At 40.7% G+C, this 22,948-nt stretch overlaps 1 protein-coding gene across 3 annotated transcripts in view; it reads left to right on the top strand.

Annotated features, from left to right (window-relative positions):
• Nucleotides 1-22,948, top strand: part of MFSD6 (major facilitator superfamily domain containing 6) — a 30,934-nt gene that overhangs the window by 1,994 nt on the left and 5,992 nt on the right. For 2 of the 3 annotated variants that reach the window (XM_074829605.1, XM_074829607.1), the window contains exons 1-5: nt 82-231; nt 8,645-10,241; nt 15,429-15,526; nt 21,040-21,201; nt 21,783-21,881. In XM_074829605.1, the coding sequence (XP_074685706.1) occupies nt 8,698-10,241; nt 15,429-15,526; nt 21,040-21,201; nt 21,783-21,881 (1,903 nt within the window). In that variant the 5' untranslated portion in view covers nt 82-231; nt 8,645-8,697. Of the gene's footprint in view, nt 1-81; nt 232-8,644; nt 10,242-15,428; nt 15,527-21,039; nt 21,202-21,782; nt 21,882-22,948 lie in introns of those variants that run through there. The other variant, XM_074829606.1, reaches the window with a different exon arrangement.

The raw sequence follows: 22,948 nt of genomic DNA, 5'->3' as shown, positions 1-22,948 counted from the left end.
AGCCGCGGAGGAGGCGCCGGGCGGGCGGGGGCGCGGCCCCCCCGCGGCGTGGGGCGGCTCCGTCCCTCCCCGCAGCGCCCCGGCACGGCGCGGCGCGGCACGGCCGGGGGGGGCGGGAGAGGGTGCGCGAAGCCGCCGCCCGCAGCAGCCGCGGCGGCAGGAGGCGGCGGCGGCGGGAGGGGGCTGCGATGCTCCCGGCTGAGCGCCCCCCCGGAGCCGCCCCCGGGCGAGGTGAGTCAGCGCGGCCCCGCGGTGCGCGGGGGGCCGGGCCGGCAGCCAGGCCCGCGGCAGGCCGCCCGGCCGCCCGCCCCGGTGCCGCCGCCTCCCCCTCCCCTGCCCGCGCTCCACGGGGCGCCGGCGGCGGGCGGGCCCGTTGGCGGGCCCGCGGGTACCCAACCGGGGGGCGCTGCGGCCCCGCGGGGTGCCGGCGGGCGGGGCGGCTGGGGCGCACCCCGGCGCTGCCGGGGGGAGCCGGGCAGCCGAGGCCGTTCCCCCCGCACCCCACCCCCGACCCGGCCGCGGTCCCGGCTCCAGCTCCCTCCCCACCGGGGGCGGCGGGCCTTGTCCCCGCAGCCGCCCAGGATGCTGCCGTTGGGCCCTCGCCTCAGCCTGTGCCTTCCGTCCGTAACGGCCGCGCTGTGCCGCTTCGCCTCTCGGAGGGGTTTCCTGGCGGCGCCGCGCTGGAGCTGATCAGCTGCTCCTCAGCTGAGCCGGGCGGCCGGGTCTGCGCTGGCTTCGCTCTTGGGGAGGTCCCCGGAGGTTAATTGTGGCGGAGCGGTGACCTTACCGGGATGCTGGGCCTGACCTCCAGGAGCTCAGCGTTGGGGCTGAAGCGTACGTGCGACCGAGCCGTCCGATGCCAAACGCCCCGTGCCCCCCGTCGTGGCCATCGGCCACAGGGTCGGTGTCCCCGGAGGTGGCCGCTGGCTGGGCCGTGTCCCGCGGGGACTCTGCGCAGGCATCCCCCTGCCTGTCCCTGCTGCCCACGTCCAGCCGTGCTGTTATGTGTGGCTGTCGCTCGGTTTCTGAACCCCTAAATCCTTAAAATAACGATGATTTTTAGTAAGCGTGTTGTCAGTTGCTCCTCGGTTTATTAACACAAGCACGGGAATAGATGCTCGTTTAAGAAATCGGTGCCAGAGGTACCGTAGGTGTTGGAGATGCCTCTTCTGTCCAAAGTTGGATGGAGTTTAAAACCCATGTCTGGTCAGCAGCTCTAAAGTTTTAACAGCAGGCTCTTTTTTAAAATGCTCTGTTAATGAAAAATGCAGTGTTGAAGAGTGATAAACTTGGAGTTTAGGGGAGAGGAGGGGGGTTGTATGAACAGAACACCACACTATTTCAGTAAAAACTTGCCCAAAACATTATTACATTACTAAGACAGATAGGGTCTGGTTGTCCACTGTAGTTAGTAATGTCCAAGGAAAAAAATTGTAAAATGCTAGTTTTCTAGCTGTTTTTTTTTTTTTTTTAATATTTGTTTCCCTGGATATAAATAGTGGACAAAGGTGACATTTATTGTTTGTATTCTCCAAAGACCCACTGGGGAATAGGGGAAAAGCAAACAATCCTCCTCTTAAGGATGGTGTTTGTGATGGCAGTCATAAACCCAGTAAAAATCCTAAACAGGTTTAAAAAAAAAAAAATTCAAACAGGTGGAGTGAGAATATGAGAGAAAATCTGATGATGTGACAAGCTAATGTGAGGAGCCTGTGCTCGATCACTAGTATAGCTGGTGCTAGGGCACAACTTAAACGCAACCTAAAATTCATCTTAATCTTCAGCTACAGCACAACGGGCCCGAGATTATGTAGCAGCACGGGAGAGGGTGAACCGGTGACGTGATCCGGCCGCAGGAGCAGCGGCTGGTCCCCAGGGCTGGGTATTGCCTGGCAGGGCTCTCTGTTTTGAAACAGACCACTGCCACTGCCAGACTTGGTGGTGCAGCTGGGTGCCTGCGTCCCTCCCCAGCGCTGGAAGCGGCTGCGCTGGTGGCTCTGTACTGCGGCTCTGACACAGGGCGCTCGCCTGGCCTGTCATTGAAGGCACGCTTGTTATTTACCATCATTAATGAAGTGTAAACCTTGGCGGTGTAGACATGTAGTTGGTAAATTCAAACTGGTTAAAAAATTGGAGTCTAATACTGACTAAAAATAAACTGATGAAAAAATAGTCTACTAGGACTTCTTAATTTGCACATATTAGACAGAAAACATGAGCGGAAAGCAGGAGTCCTAAGATGTGAGTTTAATGGGGTTTTTTTCAACAGATGAGGATCTGATAGTGTTCTTGTCTTCTTTAATGTTAATACTAGCACTATTGTATCAACTTAGCAACTTCAGACCTATTATAAAGTGCATTAAACCTATTATAAACCTGATCTTGACATACTTCAGACATACTGTAGTCTCTCAGTCTAATTGACTAAATGTGTCAAAGTGTGTGGGGTTTTACGTGCATATTGAATGAAGTAGAAAAACCTATAGACCAACACATTAAGTAAGTGCATGCCAAGCAACGCCAAATAAAGCAATTTTAAGAGTTAAGTGTTTTAGAATGAGGTGGTTTCGCTTCATGGAAACCCTGATTATGGTGGTTAACGGTATAACAGTAACGTCTCACTTCAGACTTGAAACAAATAGATTTCCCAGCACCAAGTTAATTGACTAAATGTGATTTATTCCTGGTTTTATAAATTCTGAGAAAGGTGTCCATGCTGGGGCCTCACAGGAGGACAGCTTACCTTTAGAGAGCAGGTGGGTCAGCCTTCACTCAGTTGGTCTGTATGGCTTGGCAGGGGACAGCCCCTCCAGGGGCTCTGCCTGGAGGCTGGCCTACCTGGGAGAGGTTTGGAAACGTGATGCAAGAGTAACTGAAGTCTGTGCGTTCCTCTGTCATGGTGTAAGTTGTTTGCGTAACATTCTCCTTTTTGGCATGGACGCAAGTGACAGCACCAGGCTGTTCTTAGGGGTGAAACTTGCTTGGAAATGGAAAACGTGGTCTATTATTCATGTTTATTACAGCAATGCCTTGTAGGCCTGATGGATGTAGGGCTTAATTCTGAGAGACTCTGCACAGATACTGTAGCAGAAAGTCTTTGATCCAAAGGTTTTGTAGTTCAGATCAGTGAGACAGGGGGGCTGAGGAGGAGATAATAGTGTGTGTGAGTGATATAATGGATGCACTTGTGGCAGTTTCACCAGCCGGGGGATGAGTGAGGTGAGCCTTCTTTGGAAGATGGATAGTTTTTCAGTGTACTTCTCTAGCACAGACCTGTTCCGAATCAAACAATAATTAGTGATTTTTGAAAAGGGTTTATTCAAGAGGCATGTTTTCTATTAGCAGATTTAAAAATGTTCATATGAAAACTTCATGTGGAATTTCACGTGTTTGCTACAGAGTCGGTTTGCTAGTCAGTGAAAGTCTGAAAGGGGTAAAATAAGATATGATGCTGTGTTGGCTGGTGCTGATTTACCCACACAATGCAAGCAGCAAGCTAGTCTGCTCCGTTCTTACAGCGACATATTGCTTGAGAGATTAATTAATGATTCCTGGTTTGAAATTCTACTCTTAGAGTATGTTTATACAGTCTCAGAAAACATAAATCTTCTACAGTGATTTTTCTAGGTATTTAATGGGTTAAGCTACTCTTGATCATTTGCACTGTCTTTTGATGAACTGTCCTGGGGTTTTTTGTTTGTTTGTTTTACATTCAGTATAAATCCAAGCCCTGATTTTTGAGGCTCTGCTTTGTGAGTCTTAATTATACTTTTAATTCTCAAAAGCCTAATGAATGGAATATTTATGCTGAATTAAAATTTATTTAAGAACAGCAGTACTTCTTCACCCCATATCTAACTTCCTGTTGGTCTACAAGTGAAGTTTAAATGTCTTGTGCTCTAAGTGCCATTATATTTTTCCCTGAGAAGTTTAGGTATTTGCTACCACAGTCCAAGCTGTTGATTGGCTTTTTTTTTCCCTGCCTTGAGCTGCAGTGCAAAGCAGATGTTTTGAGGTGTTTTGTTATTGTTTTCCAAGGTTTTGGTAAGAGTGACTCCAAGGGGAAAGCTGAGTTTTTAGTATACTGTATTATTATTATTTTACTTATTATCGTTTTCCTTTGTTTTATAGGGAACTTCTTGTAATGTCAGGTTGTCTTGAGTAGATTAGCTTTTTATCCTTTCTGATCTTGAAATCCTCTTAATTATTAGGAGAGCCAGGTAAATGAGAATCGATTTAAGAAATATAAAAGGCAAGAATGCCAAGAAGGTACTTAACTAAATGTAGAATACCCATATTTGCTTCTTTCCCCCTACTTGCCAAAGAGCCTCGTTACAGTTATTAAAATAACCATTGCGTTGTCATCGCTGAATTCCTTCGAACAATTGGTTCTTCCTCTGTTCCTCAGATAGCTGCTCAAGGTACACGTCTGCAGGAAAGTTGCTGTACCTGTTTGCAGAAGATGACTGGATGAAAGATGTGTCGTAGGTGTAAGGGTTTGGAAGTGGATTTTGACTTGCTGGAGTAATAGATATAAACCAGGCAGCAGCAATCTGTATCAGGAAATTTAGGAAAAATAATACACTCCAGTACTTAAAAAAAAAAATCCTATCTGTGAAAAGCTTGAAGGAAGAATAGTCTTGTGGTTAACAAGTCTATTCTTCCTGTGTGAAAAGAAGCGCATGCACTTGTGCATCACCAGGCTCAGAGCATGAGTGATCTTGCAGAGTAATCTCCAGTCTGAGAAAACCGGGTTGGCCACAAGCTTCCTGTGCAGCTGTGAGCAAGGGACTTACGCTCCTGGGCTGGTGCGATAGGACCATGGGTTGAGGGGGAAGTGGTCAGTTCAGGTCTTAATGAAATCTTTCTCAACTGTAGGCATGTCAGGGGTGATGGGATGATGAGGGAACAAAGACTCAGTTGCCTGTTCTGAGTTCTGTAGGGATCTGGAAACATAAACCTGTGGCGAGACAAAAGCTTGTTTATCTGCTGGAGGACCAAGGTGCTTCCTTGTGACATCCATCTGCGGTGCTGTCCGCTTGCTACACCTCTTCCCTTTTCCTTTGCGGGGCTTCCTCAGGATCTTTGCAGAAGTTCCTTCCGATTTGCACGTTAGGGCTTTGTTGTATGTTTGTGCGCTTACCTAAGTTTAGGGGAGATAGCTTCAAAACTGTTACTGCTGTTTTTCAGAGTGATGTTACCACTCTGCAACCTCTCTGGTCTCACTTGTCCTGGCTGAACTGATGACATTCAACAGGCCTCTATCAAACCTTCATGCTCTTTTCTGCTTCAAACGAGTTAAAATCTATATTCACTCAGAAATCCATCCTGTTTACTCTCTGAACCTTTCTTCCTCGCTCCTATTCTCTGTTGTTCATTTTAAACTTGCTGGTAGTGCTGTCTTCTATCCTCCTACTGTCTTGTGGACCAGAAAAAGTTTTTGCAAAGTGAAGATACGGTATTTGAAGACTATGGTTAAAATAACCAGTAGATAACTAGTCTCATCTCACAAAGTACACTGTTTTTTAATCTGTTTGATGTGCTGCATTTTCAATCTCTGACTGGCATGGGGTTTTTTGTCAGTAGAAGGAAAGCCCCATAGATACTAAGTTTTTTTGTAGATTTTTCAGAAACAATACCACTTTGTTACTTTTCTCATTTTCAGTCATTTATTTTTAGAATTTAAAAAATTGCTAAATAAAATCACTTTCAAAAACCTGCCTGCTAAACAAACTAGTGATCAAAACATTAAAGAATGCCATATGGCTCCTACCAGTCTTGATGCTGTTATATTTCTGAAGAGTATATTCTGTGTTGTTAATAATATTCAATGAAACACTCTCAGGGTGGGAGAATATTTACTGAAATTATTATGAAATACACTTTTCATAGCGTTCTAACCCAAGATGTTCTAGTCAAAATACTGGGAGTGGATCTTTTGGATTAATCCTTGCACACAACAGGTTAGAAAATGATGAATACTGGGGCAGGTATAAGTTACGGAGGTGGAAAGAAGATGCAGCAACTGAAGTGTTTAAAGATTAGCAGTATAACAATTTTTAATATACGCACTATTCATACAACATACAAAACTGAAGTCCCATTCCAATAGAAAAAGGCAAACTGAATTTTAAAAGATCAAATACTAATTGCTCTTAAAGCCTTTGGTATAATTTTTATGAAATCAGATGGTTCAGAGCTCATATATATATATATGTGTATATATATAGGGATAAGGAATATGGCTATGTTGTTTAAATCAGAGTAATTTCAATTCATACTTGCAAGGAAGTTGTCCTGATATCCAAGTGGTTAAAATGGGAGTTCTGTCTTGTCATGGGGCCAGGGGGGAAATTTATTCTTCAAAATTAAATGCTGTAAAGCTCTCATACAGTGAGTAAGCAAGTTGCTGTAAATAGATGAACATACACTGGTTTTGGCAACACTGAAACCTCAGTTACATCCCCTTGACATAAGTGGGGCCCTGCACAAGTTCTGGAGTCTTTGTTGTCAAAGCAGGGCGAGGCATAAAGAAAGTAAAAGCAGGGATGATGACTGATCTAATCTACTCCTTAGAAGGACTTGTTTTATGGATATAGAAGCCGTAAATGAGCAAGAAACCCACAGTCCTTCCAACTGTCGGGTGATGTGGCTGACTGAACCAAAAATTTCAGGAGCTAACTAGACAGCTGCTGGTTTTTGGTTCATGTGGCTTTTGATGGTAGCAGGTAAGAGCAAGAAGATGCATTTTCACATTTGACTGTTCTAATGACTTAATTAGGACTTTTTCTAATCTTTTGACACTTGAAATACTTTTTTTTTTTTAAATCAGATTGTCTCTGAAGAAACAGGAGAAAAAGCAGTCTGTGTGTATGTGCTGGCATTGTTTTGATTAACTTCTGTGCTTGAATAAATGAATATTTAAGGTTCCAAGATTTTTATGCAACCTAAGTGAAACCAGATATCTTCGTAGATAGTATCCCATTGAAATGACATTTAAAAGTAAAAAACACACACAAACCTTGTATTTGGGATTTTAATGATGGTATTTTTAGACCTGACTATCACTGAACTATGTAAGGTTTAGATTAGTTTAATGGACTGTTGTTTTTAGAAGTATCCATGGCTTGTTATGTCAGCTGTTATGTTTATGTTGGATCAGTAAAAAACAATTTAATGTACTTGTGAATGTTAGAGTCTCTTTCCTGTTATTAGCCTTGCATCAGTTTGCAAGTCATTGTCAGTATTTAAATAAATTCTGAATTATAATTAAATAATTTAAAGGCACTGAATGTTTCAATGCATGACTAGTTTTAAGGGAAGTTTTGTAAGACTGCGATTTCACTGGAGCTCTTTTAGTGGGAATAAAGTGCAGTCCTGCAACAAAATACTTCAAATTCCTAGAGAAGATATTCCTGATCATAAATTGAGTGCTCTTAAGAGAAAGTTCAGGTTCTTCTGGAATAAAATGATCTTTTCACATATTAGTCTTTGAAAAAGTTTCTGTGTGATAGTAACACTCATCCGAACAGCAAAGGGATGACAAAATAAAAATATATAAATGTTCAACTTTCTCATAGTGAACATGAGCTAATCTTCCTAGGTTAAATTTACAGATATTAATATAACAAAAATAGTTGCCTAATACAATGATTTTGAGCTGGTTGTCTGCTGGCAGAGCTTTTTAATTCCTTGAAAGGAAAGCTTTTGTTAGCTAGTTTAGCTTATTAGAATGATTTGTTGTTTTTAAATGTGAAAGCTGGTTGGTCAAATCACAGTCTAGGTAGTGGTGAATTTATTTTTAAGTGTTGCTTGTCAGTTTTGCAGTCTTTCACTTCTGCAGAGCGTAAGTGTGGGCAGCTGCAGTACGCTTATCTCCCAATCCACCTTTCTTCAATTTCAGAATTTGACACGAAGAGATCATTGTAGGGCCTGTACTTAAATTTTTTCTCTGTGTTTCTTTGCTCTCAGGTCTTTGATGTCTTTGTGGTTTTTATCCTAATTTTGAGGATCCCTTGTTTTAATCTTAAATCTCCATTCTAACTCCCTCTCTTCCCATTCAGCCTAGAAGCTCAAGCCTCCCACCAATTTCCGCTGTGGTTTTGGAGTGCTTAGAAAATGATGTTTCAAGAGGAGATTGATGAACCTTTTGAAGTCCATCATGAAGCTTCAGATAATAATTTGTTTTGATAATTAAAAAACCTGGGATATATGTGCAGCTACATTATTTAATTACAAAATCATGGCTATCCTTTGGTATAGTAGGGAATACTGGAAATAAAGCAGTTAGCCTTGGGGGAGAAAAGACAACTTGAAAGAGGAGACTTGCAAATGCTAGCACTTAATTGCCACAGTAGCTTTGAGTATATAAATTATTCTCTGTCCTAAACATGAAAGATATTTTATTGCACAATATTAAAGCTGCTGTTAGGAGAACTTCACAGAATTGGTCATAAAACACGTTTTTATTGATGCTACTATGTACCGCTAGTCTAGACAAATGGCCTTCCCCACCCTGATATTGCATTTATTGCTCAGGAATGTCACTTACAAAAATTAGAAGCTGTCTTTGTCCTTGATGACTAGCATTGCAGATCTGTTCCCGTGTGGTACCTTAACCATGTTATGTTTTATTTGTTTGCAGGGTAGCCCTAGTTCCTTGAGAGTGCACCAGATATTGGATCCTTGTGGTAAACCATGGCAGCTGATGATAAAGTTGCCATTTTAACCGATGATGAAGAAGAACAGAAGAGAAAGTATGTGCTTGCTGATCCTTTCAATGGCATTTCCAAGGATCAAGACTTGCCACCACATAATGAATCCCCTTCGACGGAGACAACCACTGTCCCAGATGAAGAGCTAGATTGGTTAGAAAAGCACTGCGTCAAAATAAACAACGATCTTCTGATCTCAAAGGTCTTTTATTTTTTCTTCTATTCTGCATATGGCTCTCTCTACCCCTTGCTGCCTGTGTATTACAAACAGCTGGGTATGTCACCCAGTCAGAGTGGACTTCTGGTGGGCATCAGGTACTTTATTGAGTTTTGCAGTGCTCCCTTCTGGGGAGTGGTGGCAGATCGCTTCAAGAAAGGGAAGATTGTCCTTCTGTTTTCGCTTTTATGCTGGGTTTTATTTAACCTGGGGATTGGATTTGTTAGACCAGCCACCTTAAGATGCGTACCAAAGGGCCTTCCCCCAGCACACCCCACCAACGCAAGCAGCCTTTTAACAACAGTTTTGCAGAACGCCTCAATGTCTTCTCCTATAACCACAGTGAGTGCTGCATCCCTGAAAGTTCGGGGGAAGAGAGACTTGCTCACTTCTAGTCCGGTCACTTTGGAAACAACAGGGACAGCTAATCCTGAAATAACATTCCTGTTACCTACACAGAGCAATGATGTGGAGTTTGTCTTGGAGAACAGCACCCATTTGATTTTGAAAAACACCACCACTAGCCCAGTCTCGCCAGGGAACGCGACTCTGAGTACCACCCCAGCTGCCATCACCACAAAGCCGATGCCTTCTGACCAAGCTGTGCTCGTTTATGATCAACAAGAAGTAGAAGCCATCTTTCTACTCATTCTGCTGGTTGTCATAATAGGAGAATTTTTCAGTGCTTCCTCCGTTACTATTGTGGACACCATAACTCTGCAGTACCTCGGCAAACACAGGGACCGGTATGGATTGCAGCGTATGTGGGGGTCTCTGGGCTGGGGGCTGGCCATGCTCTCCGTGGGAATTGGCATTGACTATACCCATACAGAGGTTGGCATTGAAGGTCAAGGATGTAAAGCTCCTGAGTACAAGAACTACAGGATAGTTTTCATTGTTTTTGGTGTTCTGATGACAATGGCATTAATTGTGGCCACCCAGTTTCGATTTCATTATGCGCACTTCAAGCAAGATGAAAATAAGAGAAAAGAGGTAGAAATCTCACAGGTGGACAGAAATGCCTCCAACGAATCCTCCGATAACACTCCTACCAGTATGAGCCAGTCGCAGTCATTCAGTTTTTGGGACCTCATAAAACTGCTGTGTAGTATCCAGTATGGCTCAGTGCTCTTCGTGGCGTGGTTCATGGGGTTTGGATATGGCTTTGTGTTCACCTTTCTTTACTGGCACTTGGAAGACCTGAATGGCACCACCACCCTCTTTGGAGTTTGTTCTGTGCTCAGTCATGTGTCTGAGCTGACTGCCTACTTCTTCAGCCACAAATTAATTGAACTGGTTGGTCATATCAGGTAAGATGTTAGCAATCATTAAAGAGCTATACAAAAAATGTGAAATTTCAGGCTTAGCCTTGTGTTACAAAGTGAAATTCAAGCAAATCCTTTTATTTTAAATTCCAAGTCCTGCTCAGTTACATAGCTTGCCTGATGGAGTTTTGTATTACTGTTTTAGGAGTTTCAAATGCTCTGAAATGCTTCCTTTGCATTTGGGTTGCATGTTAGTACATGCATTATGCCTGGCACCGTAACCTTTTGCAGATGGTTCCAGAAGACATCCTCGTTCACTGATGCAAAGCTCTCTTAGAGATCTTTACAAATTGCCACCCACTCAAGAATTATCTGTTTTGACACATAAATACTATTAATGTTACAGTTTTTTTCCTGTGAGTAGCAGTGTTCTGAAAACCTCCTGCTTTAGCCCGCTTCTGCTTGTGGGGCAGTTCTTTGTTGCCCCCACAGTAGCCTGGAAAGGTGTCGCTTGCGTGCTGAGAGGGGAGGAGGATGAGATGAAGAAGCGAGGTGAGCACCTCCTGTGCACATGCCCTTGTAATCAGACTCGGGGTGTTGGCAGAATGAGGTTGCAGCCCGGTAGTGTCGCTTACCAGTTCAGTTCCTTGCTCTCTTCCTTTAGTTGTAACTGTGTGTGTTAGCTACTGAAGAGAGATGGCTGTGCAGGATTTCTCCCATAGGTCTTGCCTTGTGTAAGTGAAACTTAACTGCTTCCAGCATTTTAGTGAACATTGTTTTCCACTAAATTCACAATTGACTTAATTTCTGCATATTCTAAATCCCTTCACTACGCCTTAAAAAAAGTTCAGGGGAGGAAAGATAGGGGTGATTCTGAGTTAATGAAGTCGTAAAGGGTTTTTTTTTATATTTACTCAGGTACTCTGTGCAACTGAGCACAGAGCTCTGTGTGCTGTTAGCATCATGTCCTTTCCAAATGCCCTGTTTATAATCATACAGTCATTGAGATGTAAGTATTTTTAAGCTGTCTGCACTCTTCTTTTTGTGCATTCTGTTCTGTGGCTTTGCTCTTTGTTTTTTTGTTTTGCTTTTATTGGGAAGAATTTTTTGATTCATTTGACCTCTACTAAAACTGTTTGAGATGTTTAGTGCGGTAATTTGAGATTACTTAAAAGATGGGGGCTTTTTCATCCTTTAAACAAAGGAGGATCTCTTTACTTTGAGCCAGTCTTTTAGTCTCTGAATTTGACAATAATTAGTATGAGAAAATATGACACCTTGCATGCAGAGACTGGAGGAAGGATATGATGATGGAGGAGTGGTGAGAACAGATCATAATCTTGATAGCTAAAGATAGCTTGGGTATGCTCTTTCAAGCACAAAATCCAGGATTAGATTTCAACTAGAGAAAGAATGAAAAACAAATAGAAGGGTATAGGAGCATTGGCCAGTAAAAAGAAGGATGATGTACAGGATTAACTCTTTTTTTTTTTTTTCCTTCCACTGTTAAGCTTATGAGGCCAAGATTGGATCAAGATTGAGTTGTTTAAACGCTAGCTCCTATTTGCAATGAAACATCATTTATACCTACACCTGGGAAATGCACATTAGTCATATTTTAATGTTCTCTGGTGCTTACTTGTATTTAGTCATCCAAGTTTATGAGATGTCTCCTTCTGGTTGCCTTTCTTCTCGTACTTTTTGAACTTTGTATAATGCATGGTTTGTTCAAGAGGAGGCAAACTTTTTTTTTTTAAAGAGGAATGTGTAGGAGTTCATAGCTCGTGTTCTTTCATAGTTCTGTATGTCTGCTGCCTTATAGTACAGATAGTCATTCTCCCATTAATAACAACCAGTGGCCTCCAACTATGTATCCTTCTTGGAACTGTCTTAGCCAGAAGCATTTGGGATTGGTATTTTTTAAAATTTTCTTTTAATAGCTCAAAGTCCTTTCTTCTGTGTTGTTAGACTCCTAGATGTAGACAGTATTTCAGCAGTCTTTATTTGAACATTATCATTCAATCTTTTCTTCCTGTCCCAATTCTTTGAAGACAGTCATGAGTACCAGAATTGCATGCACTGTCACAGTAGCAGGAAAAAAAAAAATCCTACTGACTGTCCTTTGTAGAACTGCAAGAAAACAGATAGAAGCTCAGTTTTCCTTTTCTGTCCTCATAAAGCTTTCTGTTTCTACCATTGTATGTGTTGGAAAACAAGACCCTTACAATAGACCCTTACAAACAGAAGCCTATTCTGTTTTCACAGCTTTTTTTTTAACTAATACTCAAATTATTGTCCAAGCATTTTAAGCATGAGCATACTAACCATATGCTTATTAAAATGCCTGGTTTCTGACTTCATTAGCTTTACTGTTCATACACATGTGCACTGCAAGGGTGCATATGTTATACATGCTGCTGGTATTTCTAACATTGTATATTAGCAGGTCACTAGATGGATCTGGAGTAATGACAGTGATTGGTTCAGCTAGAAAGCTGTTCTGGGATTGTACAGATTTACAAGGAGAGATGTTAACATATTGCAGATGTTAGAAGGGTACTTTTTGCCTTGCCTCTGCCAGGCACCTTCTGAGAGATGACAGAGTAGGTTCTCATTTAAAAGTAAACTAAAGAGTTAAAAAGAAATAAGTCATGAGAAAGTGTGGTGAAGGCCACAAGCTCTTTGAGAGGATATTGCAATGGAAAAGAGTACAAAACTGCCTATCAAATATTTAGACACCACTGTTGAATGGTATCCTGTGTAGAAGCACTCATAACTGTCATTGAGTTTAGGAAGATGATGTTAATCTCTGAAAATAACCTCTTACTTGAGGTTAAGCTTGAATGTGTTTGTCTGACCACAATTCCAGCATGTGAGTTTTTATAGGAAGTGAAGGCTGGTAGTCATGGCTGTAAACAGCTTGGTTTCCTTAACATAAATATAGATTCTGTACTTTAAATGTTTAACCTGTAAATTGAATATTTTCTCTGTCTCTGTGGATATTGCATATAGGGTTCATAAGGAACGTCTGCTTACGTTTTCTATTTAGGTCCAATAAAGAGCCTAAGTGATTATTATAAATACATTTTTGAAAAGACTAAATACACAAAAGTTCTTGTGTGACGTACCCCTCCAAAAGCATAATTATAGAGATCTTCATAAACTGTAATTTGCCTAAAACTCTGTACACACTCTAACAAATTAGAAGGTAGAACCTGGCTAAATTGCTGCTCTTAAACTCTGAATCTGAATCTTTCTGCAAGTGCAACATGGTGGAAAAGCACAGGTAGCCGAGTGTATTAGTGGTGATGGAAAAACTATAAAGCAGGAGGAGACTTCTTCACAGCTCTGGTCTGGCTGTGATAAGGAACAGCTGAGATGGGACGAAAGTTCTTGGTGTACAGGCAAGGGTTTTGCTAGACAAAAGTGAAATTAAGCTGGCAAGGACTGGTCCTAAACAGAGAGCTGGGCACATTGTACTGCTGATGAGGAAAAACAAGTATATGGGGAGGTGATTCCTTTGTATCCCCAAGAGTGTGCATCACCCTGGGCCTTACTAGTAGGGGAATGAAGAAAGGAGCCTGCAGACCTTGTATGTTTGCTTCCCTTTTGTGGCAAATGTGTCTTATACACTTCAGAAATGTGACAGAAATGCACATAAGAATTACATTAAGTTGTGGCTATGAAAGGAACGAAGTTATTTGTTTGGAACAGAAGCCATTAATTAAAGGGCGAGATGAAATTTATGATGCATGGCGCAAAGAACAATTTTGTTCTCTTTATTGTATAATAACGAACTTTTTCATGTCTTCCCATGTTTTCTTCAATGAATGCTTGGGCTTGTGTTGCCTAAAGGCAGCTTGAACCAGCTATTCATGGACCTCACATGTAGCTGGAAGCAACACAGCTTGGTCTGACGTGTGATTTGGGGAGTGGGAGGGCCTTCCTGCAAGCTTACCCAACTTGTTGAAAGTACAATATATTGTCTTCTGTAAATCCATGTTCTGAAATGCATAGACCTGTCTTTATTATTTTGAATGTTTTTTGATATCAGTGACATGATGAAAACTGTGGTACTGTTTTTTTAGCTGTCAACATGTATATTTGGAGACCTCAAATGTTAACAAGATGCTGCATTTTTATGATTACATCTTACTCTAGATTTTTCAGTGGCTGTACCATTTAATTAAATCTAGGTCTGCTTTTGTAGAATAACTAAAAAAGCATCACAGAATAACGAGCCCTTTCACAGTGCCTGTGCTTACTTACACCTTTGATATCAATTGCATTTATTTCACTTGTGCAAAACCCAGGGGTCAACCATGAAGCCAGGTTTGGACAGTAAATCATCCTTGTCCTTGAAAAAAAAAACTTTAAAGGTTGCAACAGTATCTTTTCTCAAGCTAAAAACCATGTTTTGAATTCTTTGTTTCGAAGATCCATCTAAAAATAAGAGAAAGATAGCTGGTTGAATACGCACCCCAGAGGTAAGCTAAGTTAAATCTGAAGACTGGAAGGGAACAGTCATCAGGTTAAACATGCAATGGGAAATGCACTGCACAAGTAGTCTTTGTGCTTCATTGTTTAAAAAATGTTACAAGAGCTTTTTTTCCTCTTGGTTCTGAGATGCAGCATCTGCTGCTTTTCAACAGGATAGTTAAGTTTTATCCTGAGGCATGTTGTTATAAACCATATTGCTTCTGTGGGATGTGTTTTTAGAGTAGTTCTGAGCAGTTTGCAGATACTAGAACTATAAACTTATATTAATTGGGGTAAAATTAATTCATCTAATAGAAGCCTGCACCAGGCTTACATTAAAATGGCAGAATGAATCTCTGAATGATTAGAAAAGAAGATTGTTTGGAAGGGGTGTTGAATGTGCTTAGAAATGGTCTCTCTGAACTACAATCCTGTGTAGAGCGTGCTGTAGAACTACAGAGCTTAGTTAAAAGCTCAGTGGATGTGCTGTCCCTTTGAATTTTTTTTTCCATTAGGATGTTGAAGAGAGTGTTAATTTTAGCCTCAGTTTGAATATGTGTTTGGAGTGGGCAAGAGGAGAGTTTATGTTTGAGTGTAGGACTTAAAGAATGTATTTTGTGTTGAGCAAATGCCTTAGACTGGCAAACTGTTTGTACGCATGCAAATGATTTCTGAAGCAGTATGCTATATTATAACATACCAAAAAAGGAAAGTGCAAACTATCCTGACTTCTCTTTTCCTTACTTCCTTTAGAGTGCTTTATATTGGTCTTGCCTGTAATACTGCTCGATACATCTACATCTCCTATCTGGAAAACGCTTGGACTGTTCTTCCAATGGAGGTACTTCAAGGTAAGACAGTGCACTCATGCCCTTTCAGTAAAAGATCAGGTGCTTTCGTTTATCTTCTTTTCAAATGAGCTATGATTTAACTAAAAATCTGGCATTTCTCTATTTGTTTTGACCACAAATATCCCAGAAGACCCAGGTTCATAAATCATTACTGTTTATCTAGGGAAATAGTTGACGTCAAAAGGGTGGGTTTGCATTTGATTGTGCACAGTTTATTCAAACAGAACTGTGCGAGGCCAACACACCCTTTAACTAAACAAAGAGAAGCACAAGCTGGGTACACACCTACTGCAAATCCTGTTTGGTGATAAATGTGAAATTCATTAAATGCAAAAGGTTGCGGTTCATGAAAGGATGCTGTAAAAAAAAAAAAAAAAGAACATAGTCTGGATCGTTCTGTCTCTTAAAATATTTTGCAGTTTTTTAGTGGTATTGTTCGATCAATACCTTTAGACTGTAGAATTAATTTTTTTAATAACTAGAGAGGAATTTCTTTCAATAGCTTTGTGCTAATAGAGCTTCTTTAAGATACTTGCTCTTTAACCAGTTTAATTAGAAGGACAGAGGTGTGGTCTATGAAAAGTAACTTGAGCCCTGTTTTCAAGTTGTGTTGTCAAAGAAGTCTGAGATCTTCATTGCAATGTTAAAGTATGAATTGTTCTAACTTAGATTTTATGACTTTTTTTGTGTCTTCGTACCATTTCTCAAAACCAGGAAAAATCTAAACTATTTTGCTTTCTGTTTCTTCAGTATTTGAAGAATACTGAAGTATTTGGGTTTGTAAGCTTGCAAGAGAAGGGTTAATACAAGTGCAGAAAATGTTTTTGCTGCCTTTAAAAATAATTGTACCATCTTTGTTAAAGCCAGTAGTTTGGATTTATACATTACTACCTAGAAGAATAAAACTTCTAAGTATAATCTGTGGAAATTTTCTATATGTGCAGCATAATTTGAACTTGTATTAACTTCTACTCTATTTGCAGAAGTCTTTGTAAGGTAGATTTTAACTTGAGTTATAAAATGCCATTGGAGAGCCCTGTGTAGACCTCTACATATATGTAGGAGATCTGTTTGTGTCCTGACTCCTTACCTCCCTCCTAACAAAAACAGTTTATTGCATTAAAACTGCCGCAATAGCAACCTGCTGAATTTTGTTACTAAAAAAAACCCTGAACCACAACTATTGACTTGATACTTGGTCATTCATACCAGTTGTTAAAATATGAAAATGTTACAAAAAACCTGAAAAATGTGGCTGTGTTATACTCTTGCCTGCTTAAACATCTAGGGGGAACAAATTATGAATACAAAGCTTTGGATATTACCTTCTAGGTAATCCTGTTTTAAAGATACCACAACTCAAAATATAGGAAAGAAACTTGTGTCTCAACAATACAGCCATAAGTTTGTGCCCAGAAGCATCCTATAGTCATGGCTGAGAAAGAAGTTTCTTTTACTTTGAATCTTGTTTTTATTCTGCTGAAATTTCAATATGAATTGCTTAATATGTAGGTTTGCTTTCACAGCAAGGCTGTGAGGGAGCTTTTTTCGTGGTTTTTTTGTGTGGTGTAGTCTTGAGTAATTGAGATTTAAAGAAAAAAATAAGGATCTTCAAAATAATACTTTTTCATAAATTTATCTGCCAGACTTTCTCTATATCTGGCCACTGCTGAATCATGTATGCTTGGGTTAATCTTGCTATTTGCAGTTATTTATAGCCAGCAAATGACAAAGTTAAAACACACACCCTCCCCTGAAAGCTTCTTCGTGTTCTGCATGCGCTTTTCAGCCTGCATCTAACGTAGTTTGTTACTGCCCGTGAAGTCCATAGGTACCCTGTGTGTGTCTAATCGCTGCCACTACATTTGTTAGGTTCCAGTAATCTTATTCAGTGTTGCTGAATGGCAGATCCAAGTTTATCAGAAGTACTGTTGACTTCTTTTTGTCCCCCTGTATTTTCCCTCCTCACTCTTACTGGTTTTAATCTCTTCTTGATTCATTATTTCTTTTGCAGCAGTTACCAAATCCTGTTTCTTTGGGCTCTGCTTTCTTTCCTACTCATCCACTGCACCTGTCAGTAGGGATAAGAGGTGACACCTTAATGAAATTTGCTGAAGTGGAAGCTCTTATTTTTGTTAAGCGAGTTTGTTGACAGAGGGAGGTAAGACTTGTAGCTGCTTTGCACATGTAAGGTTAGGAGTATTTAAAAACAAAAAAGGAGTAGATTGTGCAGAACACGTGGGTACCGTGTGAGCCATGTGACTGCATCAGGTTGATGGGTCTTTTAAATCCCTTGGTGAAGTCCTTGTTGTAATTGTACATAAGACTTTTTCCAGGAAGCTGTCAAATTCTATGTAAATTCCAGTTCCATCAGCTGGAGGGGTTTTAAGGTCAACAACAGTTTCGTCTGACTTCTGTAAAGAATTTATTTTTCTTTTTAATGTGTTTCTGCAATAGAAGGATTATCCCCATGTGTTGTGCTGAAGGGCATGGAGAGATTTCTAGAAGATGACTCTGCAAACTGAATCTATTGATTGTAATAAGAACCATGCTGTGTCTCAGTTGCTGTCTGGAACTGGGATGAGGATTTTTTAAGTGCATTGCACTCTCAGAGGAGTAAATGAGGAGATTTAAACTCACTTCTTAATTTAGAGTTTTGAATCTGCATGCTGTATTGACTTGCACATGCAATGTATGAAAATAGCTTTGGCTGAACCTTTAATAACTGAAAATTTCAAGACATCCTTGTAGGCAAATGCATATAGTGTATATATATGTCATTAGCCTGCGAACACACAAGCAGGCTTGTTCATTTTGCACAGATCAAGTTCTGATATGCTAGTTAGCTGCAACTTACTGTTCCAGAGCAGTGGTCCAAAGTCCCTGGTAACAGCTGTACTAGCTCACCAATTTGGATAAAAATAATTTTCTAAATTACAAAACTGTACTGATAACCTGAAAATGAGCTTGACACTTGGCAGTTATCCAACAAACTCCAAGCAGTATTATAAGGGACTCCTACTGATGATCAGCAACACAGTTATGTCTAGAGAGCAAAAAGCTTGGGTCTTTAACTGGCAATAATTAGGATATATCTCTCAAAATAAATTTGACTCCCCACATCTTCAACTCTTGGTTTATATGTGATTTATCCTAAGTTTGCTAAACATTATTATTCTAAGCATAACACTAGGGTTGTTAGTTGGTGGAACCATAGTCCAGATGGTGAAATGGTGGTTAGTGGTTTTAGCAAATAATGTCACAATATAGATATTGTGAACAACTTATTTTTAAAAGAATTGTGATTTAGCAGTAATCCAGACCAGACTTCTTATTAAAGTTGTTGTAAAAACTGTTCCAAATAGTCACTGTTGTATAAATAATTACAATAAAAATCAGGTTAGTAATGTACACATACAAAAAAAAAAAAACCAAACCTGTACCTTCTGTACCTTTAAAGGCAAGTGAAGTAAGCTGGTTTATAGGTATGGATTTGCTCTCAGAGGAACTGGGAACACTATGTTCTATCTGGATTGCCTAGTAAAGGTGAAAACATCAAAGAACCTGTTGGTTAAGTTATGACCTTTTGTTTTCAAACAAATAACAGTGGTATTGTGCTTCATGGTTCAAACAATTTCTGATGTGTTTTTGATTTGCCTGGCTTTAAAACTTGACTTACTCTTTAATAGCTGATAAAATTGAATGTTTTATATTAATTGATAACTTTTCTAGAACAAAAGCCACATTATGTATATTAGATTAGCTTTGCTTTATTATTGGGATAGTTCTTGGTTGATATTTTCAGTGCATACATGGGTCTGCATTAGAAAAAAGTAGATATTCAGCGAGCTTTAAAACTCTGGGCTTTTTTGTATGGAAAATCTGAGTTTTTCAAGCCTGAAACTGTAAATGGTATGGTAAAATACACTCATCCTAATGTAAGCTTTTTATTTTTCAACAAGGTGAATGTAGTATTAGCAAAACCAGCTCCGCAATGTATAAAGGTGGTCTTTACAAACCCAAAGCTCAAGAAATTTTTATTTAGATTTGGAATGAAATTGAACAGCCTTATGGACATCTAACATGTCTGTACCTGAACTTTTCAATTCCATACAATGCTATTTATCATTTTACAACTAAGAAAAGTCCAAGTTATTCTGTATTACAAAATCATGTGTTTTCTTCTCTTGTGAGTCTTCAGCCTAAATGCCTAAGTAATTATTGAGTGTCCAACTGTTCATTAATAAGTCAAGTATAGAGGACAGAAACATGTTGACTGAATCATCAATTGTGCCAACATTTTTTTAAAAATGAGGCAGTAGAGCTTAAGCATTGGTAAACTGTGATGACTATTTTTAATACCACTCAAATAAGAAAAAATTATTCCCACTCAGTCTGAGGGTGGCAAAATAGTTCAGGCTTATTTAATGTGTGACAAGCTACAAAACTGTTTTGTTTTTCCAACTTCCCCACAACCCTGCCTTTTTCTGTCCTGTTCTTCCTCGCTCCACCAAAACCTCACCAAGCAGGTGCTCAGAGATGAGGGCTCCACCTGCAGCCTGTTCCTGCGTGCTGATGGTCACTCACTGTCTTTCCCCTTACCTGTCCCCCTTCTGGGATAGGAAAAAATGTTCATAACCCTGAATCTACAAGGCACGTGCCAGAAAGAGTCTTCCCAGATCTCTGCTGGGGAGCTAGGGCTGTCTTGGATAGGTGGCCGTTGTTTACAGCAGTGAGGACAGACCTCTGCTGTGCTCGGTCCCCAGAGCGGGAGTGGGTGAAATCCGAGGCGGCGGCAGCGCCTACGCAGGATGCAGTCATAGCGGGAGGAAGGGCACGCTGACTCTGCCTCTGAACAGCAGGTGTGAAAATCGGTATCTTTGGCCTATCCCGAGGAGCTTGTGTGCTTTTCCCCTCCAGACCATTCAGTGCTAAATGCAGAGTGTGTTGGTGTTGAGTTCAGTAAGAGGTTGTGTGGGGGTGGTTGGTTTTGGGGGGCGGTGAGAAGGGCAGGAGGGGGTTAAATCTTGCCTCTGAAATGAGGTGGATATCTCTGATATAGTTTGGCTTTTATGACCTTTGCACTGCCTACATTTTGGCAGTAAGGAGACTGCTGAGAGGCATCAATACTTTAATTGCCTGCAGCTTATGAAATCCAGGAATATATTTCAAAGGCCCCGGGTCACTCTCGAAGGGACAAGGAATGTGGCAGAGAGACTTTTAAGGGACTGTATTTAGTCTTCCTGGGGACTGTGTCTCAAGAAGAGAAGTGAGGTCATCTCGGAGAAAGAGCTATTGACAGACTCTGCAGAAGAAGGAGTCCTCATGTCTCCCTGTGGCTTGGTTGCCAGTATCACATTACCAAAAGCCGATTTGTACTTCACAGGCACTTGTCAGTGAAGAGATTTTGTTGTTTTTCCCCAACGCATGCTCAAACTGACAAGTGCAGTGGCTCTGATGTTGTGTTAGTACACTCGGGACCCTGTACTCTTCACAATGCTTCATCTCTCTAGGTGTCACACATGCGGCTATATGGGCAGCTTGTATTTCGTACCTTAGCGCAGCAGTGCCTCCAGAGCTGAGAACGTCAGCCCAGGGAATCCTGCAAGGTCTCCACTTGGGGCTGGGCAGAGGATGCGGGGCTATGGTCGGAGGCGTTCTGGTCAATTACTTCGGTAAGCAAAAATTGTATCAAATTATTTTATTTATTGAAGTTCTGTTTTTTACGGAACTACCAGCTTGAAATTTATTTATGCTTAAGCTATTGTTATGTTTTATAGAGTAATGCACTTTGTATAAATCATGGAATCATAGAACTGCTCGGGCTGGGGGGGACCTCAGGAGATCTCCAGTCCAGGCCCCTGATCAAAGCAAGGTTAGCCCTGAATTCAGACAAGGTTGCTTATGACTTTGTCCTGTCAGTGTTACAGATTGATTAAATATGTTATGCCTAGATATTTTTAGTATTGTGTGAGCAAATCTCCAATCTGATCCTTAAGTAAGATGAGTGAATCCTTTGTGAGAGAATAGGTTGATGCTGTGAAGCCTCTCTATGAACAAATGAGAATCTAATTACTTGGTTAAAAACCCTTTGCAAAGCCTGTTGAAGAAGTGTTGGGGAAGGAAAATGTAATGAAACAAGCTAATAAGAGTCTACATGGGACAATGCATACTCAAGGAGCGCATAATGCTGACTCATCTTGTATTACTTTATTAAGTAAGTAGATTCTCAAAAAAACCCATCATCTCATTACAGGTCCTGCTGCCACATTCAGAGGAATAGGGATGGCTTGTTTAGTGATTCTTCTTCTGTTTGCACTGATCCAGTGGCTCTTGGTTCCTGACGAAGAAGAAGGTAAATATTCATGTCACTGAGACCTTTTTTCACTAGCTCTAATTCTGTAGTGTATCTCTGAAACTGCTCCCGGCAGCCTTAATTTTGTATGTTTGATATCTTTACTCAGATTTTTACAAAACTATTTTCAAGTGAGAAGTTTTTTCCTGAGCAACGATAGAAATTGAGGTGATATGCTCCTGTTGTAGGAAGGGCAGCACTGAGTTCTTGGATATCAATAGGAGGAAAGCATAACATATTTTACTACCTGTATGTCCTCTCAGTTCTGGGAATCCATTAGGTTAGTCTTAGCTGTAGTCAGTCATTTCAGTTGCATCAGTTCTTTAAGGTCACCTTGACTACTGCATGCTCTCATATTCTACCAGTCCAAGCCACCTCTCCCAGAAATTGTAGAGTGGGTTTCAAAGGACACAAACTCTTATAGCTGCCTCAGTTCTGTTCTGGCACCTGAGAAATCTCCCCTCAGGTGGACTTCAACTTTTTCATCTCCACCTTTATTAATATAAAGGCTAACCAGACATTAAATACTTAGTGCAAAGTTAAGGATTTGGCATAAATAGAATTCTTGCAAGACAAGAAAACTGTGGCAAATTCTGAGAAGTCGTGAATTTTTTGTGCTGCTTTTTACCCAAATGTTACTTCCCAATATGAGCTTTGAGTATGAAATGAAAGTTAGTTTTCTTTAGCTGGAATATCAAATGAATTGTCCTTGACTGGTTATCAAGTTGCCTGTACTGAACTGTTCAAATATTTATTTTGCTAGAATTTTCTTCACCTCTGTTCAAATGATAATAGCAAAAAATGGAAAAGTGAAAAGGTTATTTGCGGCTTCAGTTTCCCATCAACTTTCAGTTAATTACATGTGAACCTACAAAAGAATAGTTTGCTCTTAGTTGCCTTATTCTATTTAGTTTGTTTCAGTCTTTGGTTTTCATTTAATACACACTACCCATCTTAAGAGTGTGTATCTTAATTTTGTGTGGCAGTAATTAGGTTGCTTTCAACAAGACCAGTTGGATGAGTAAAACTAAGCATGTGGTCAAGTGCGTGCAGGATTAGTCTCTTCA

This window comes from Strix aluco, chromosome 6 (assembly GCF_031877795.1).
Source record: "Strix aluco isolate bStrAlu1 chromosome 6, bStrAlu1.hap1, whole genome shotgun sequence".
In the NCBI taxonomy this organism is placed as follows: Eukaryota; Metazoa; Chordata; class Aves; order Strigiformes; family Strigidae; genus Strix; species Strix aluco.
This window is presented reverse-complemented; position numbering and strand designations above follow the sequence as displayed.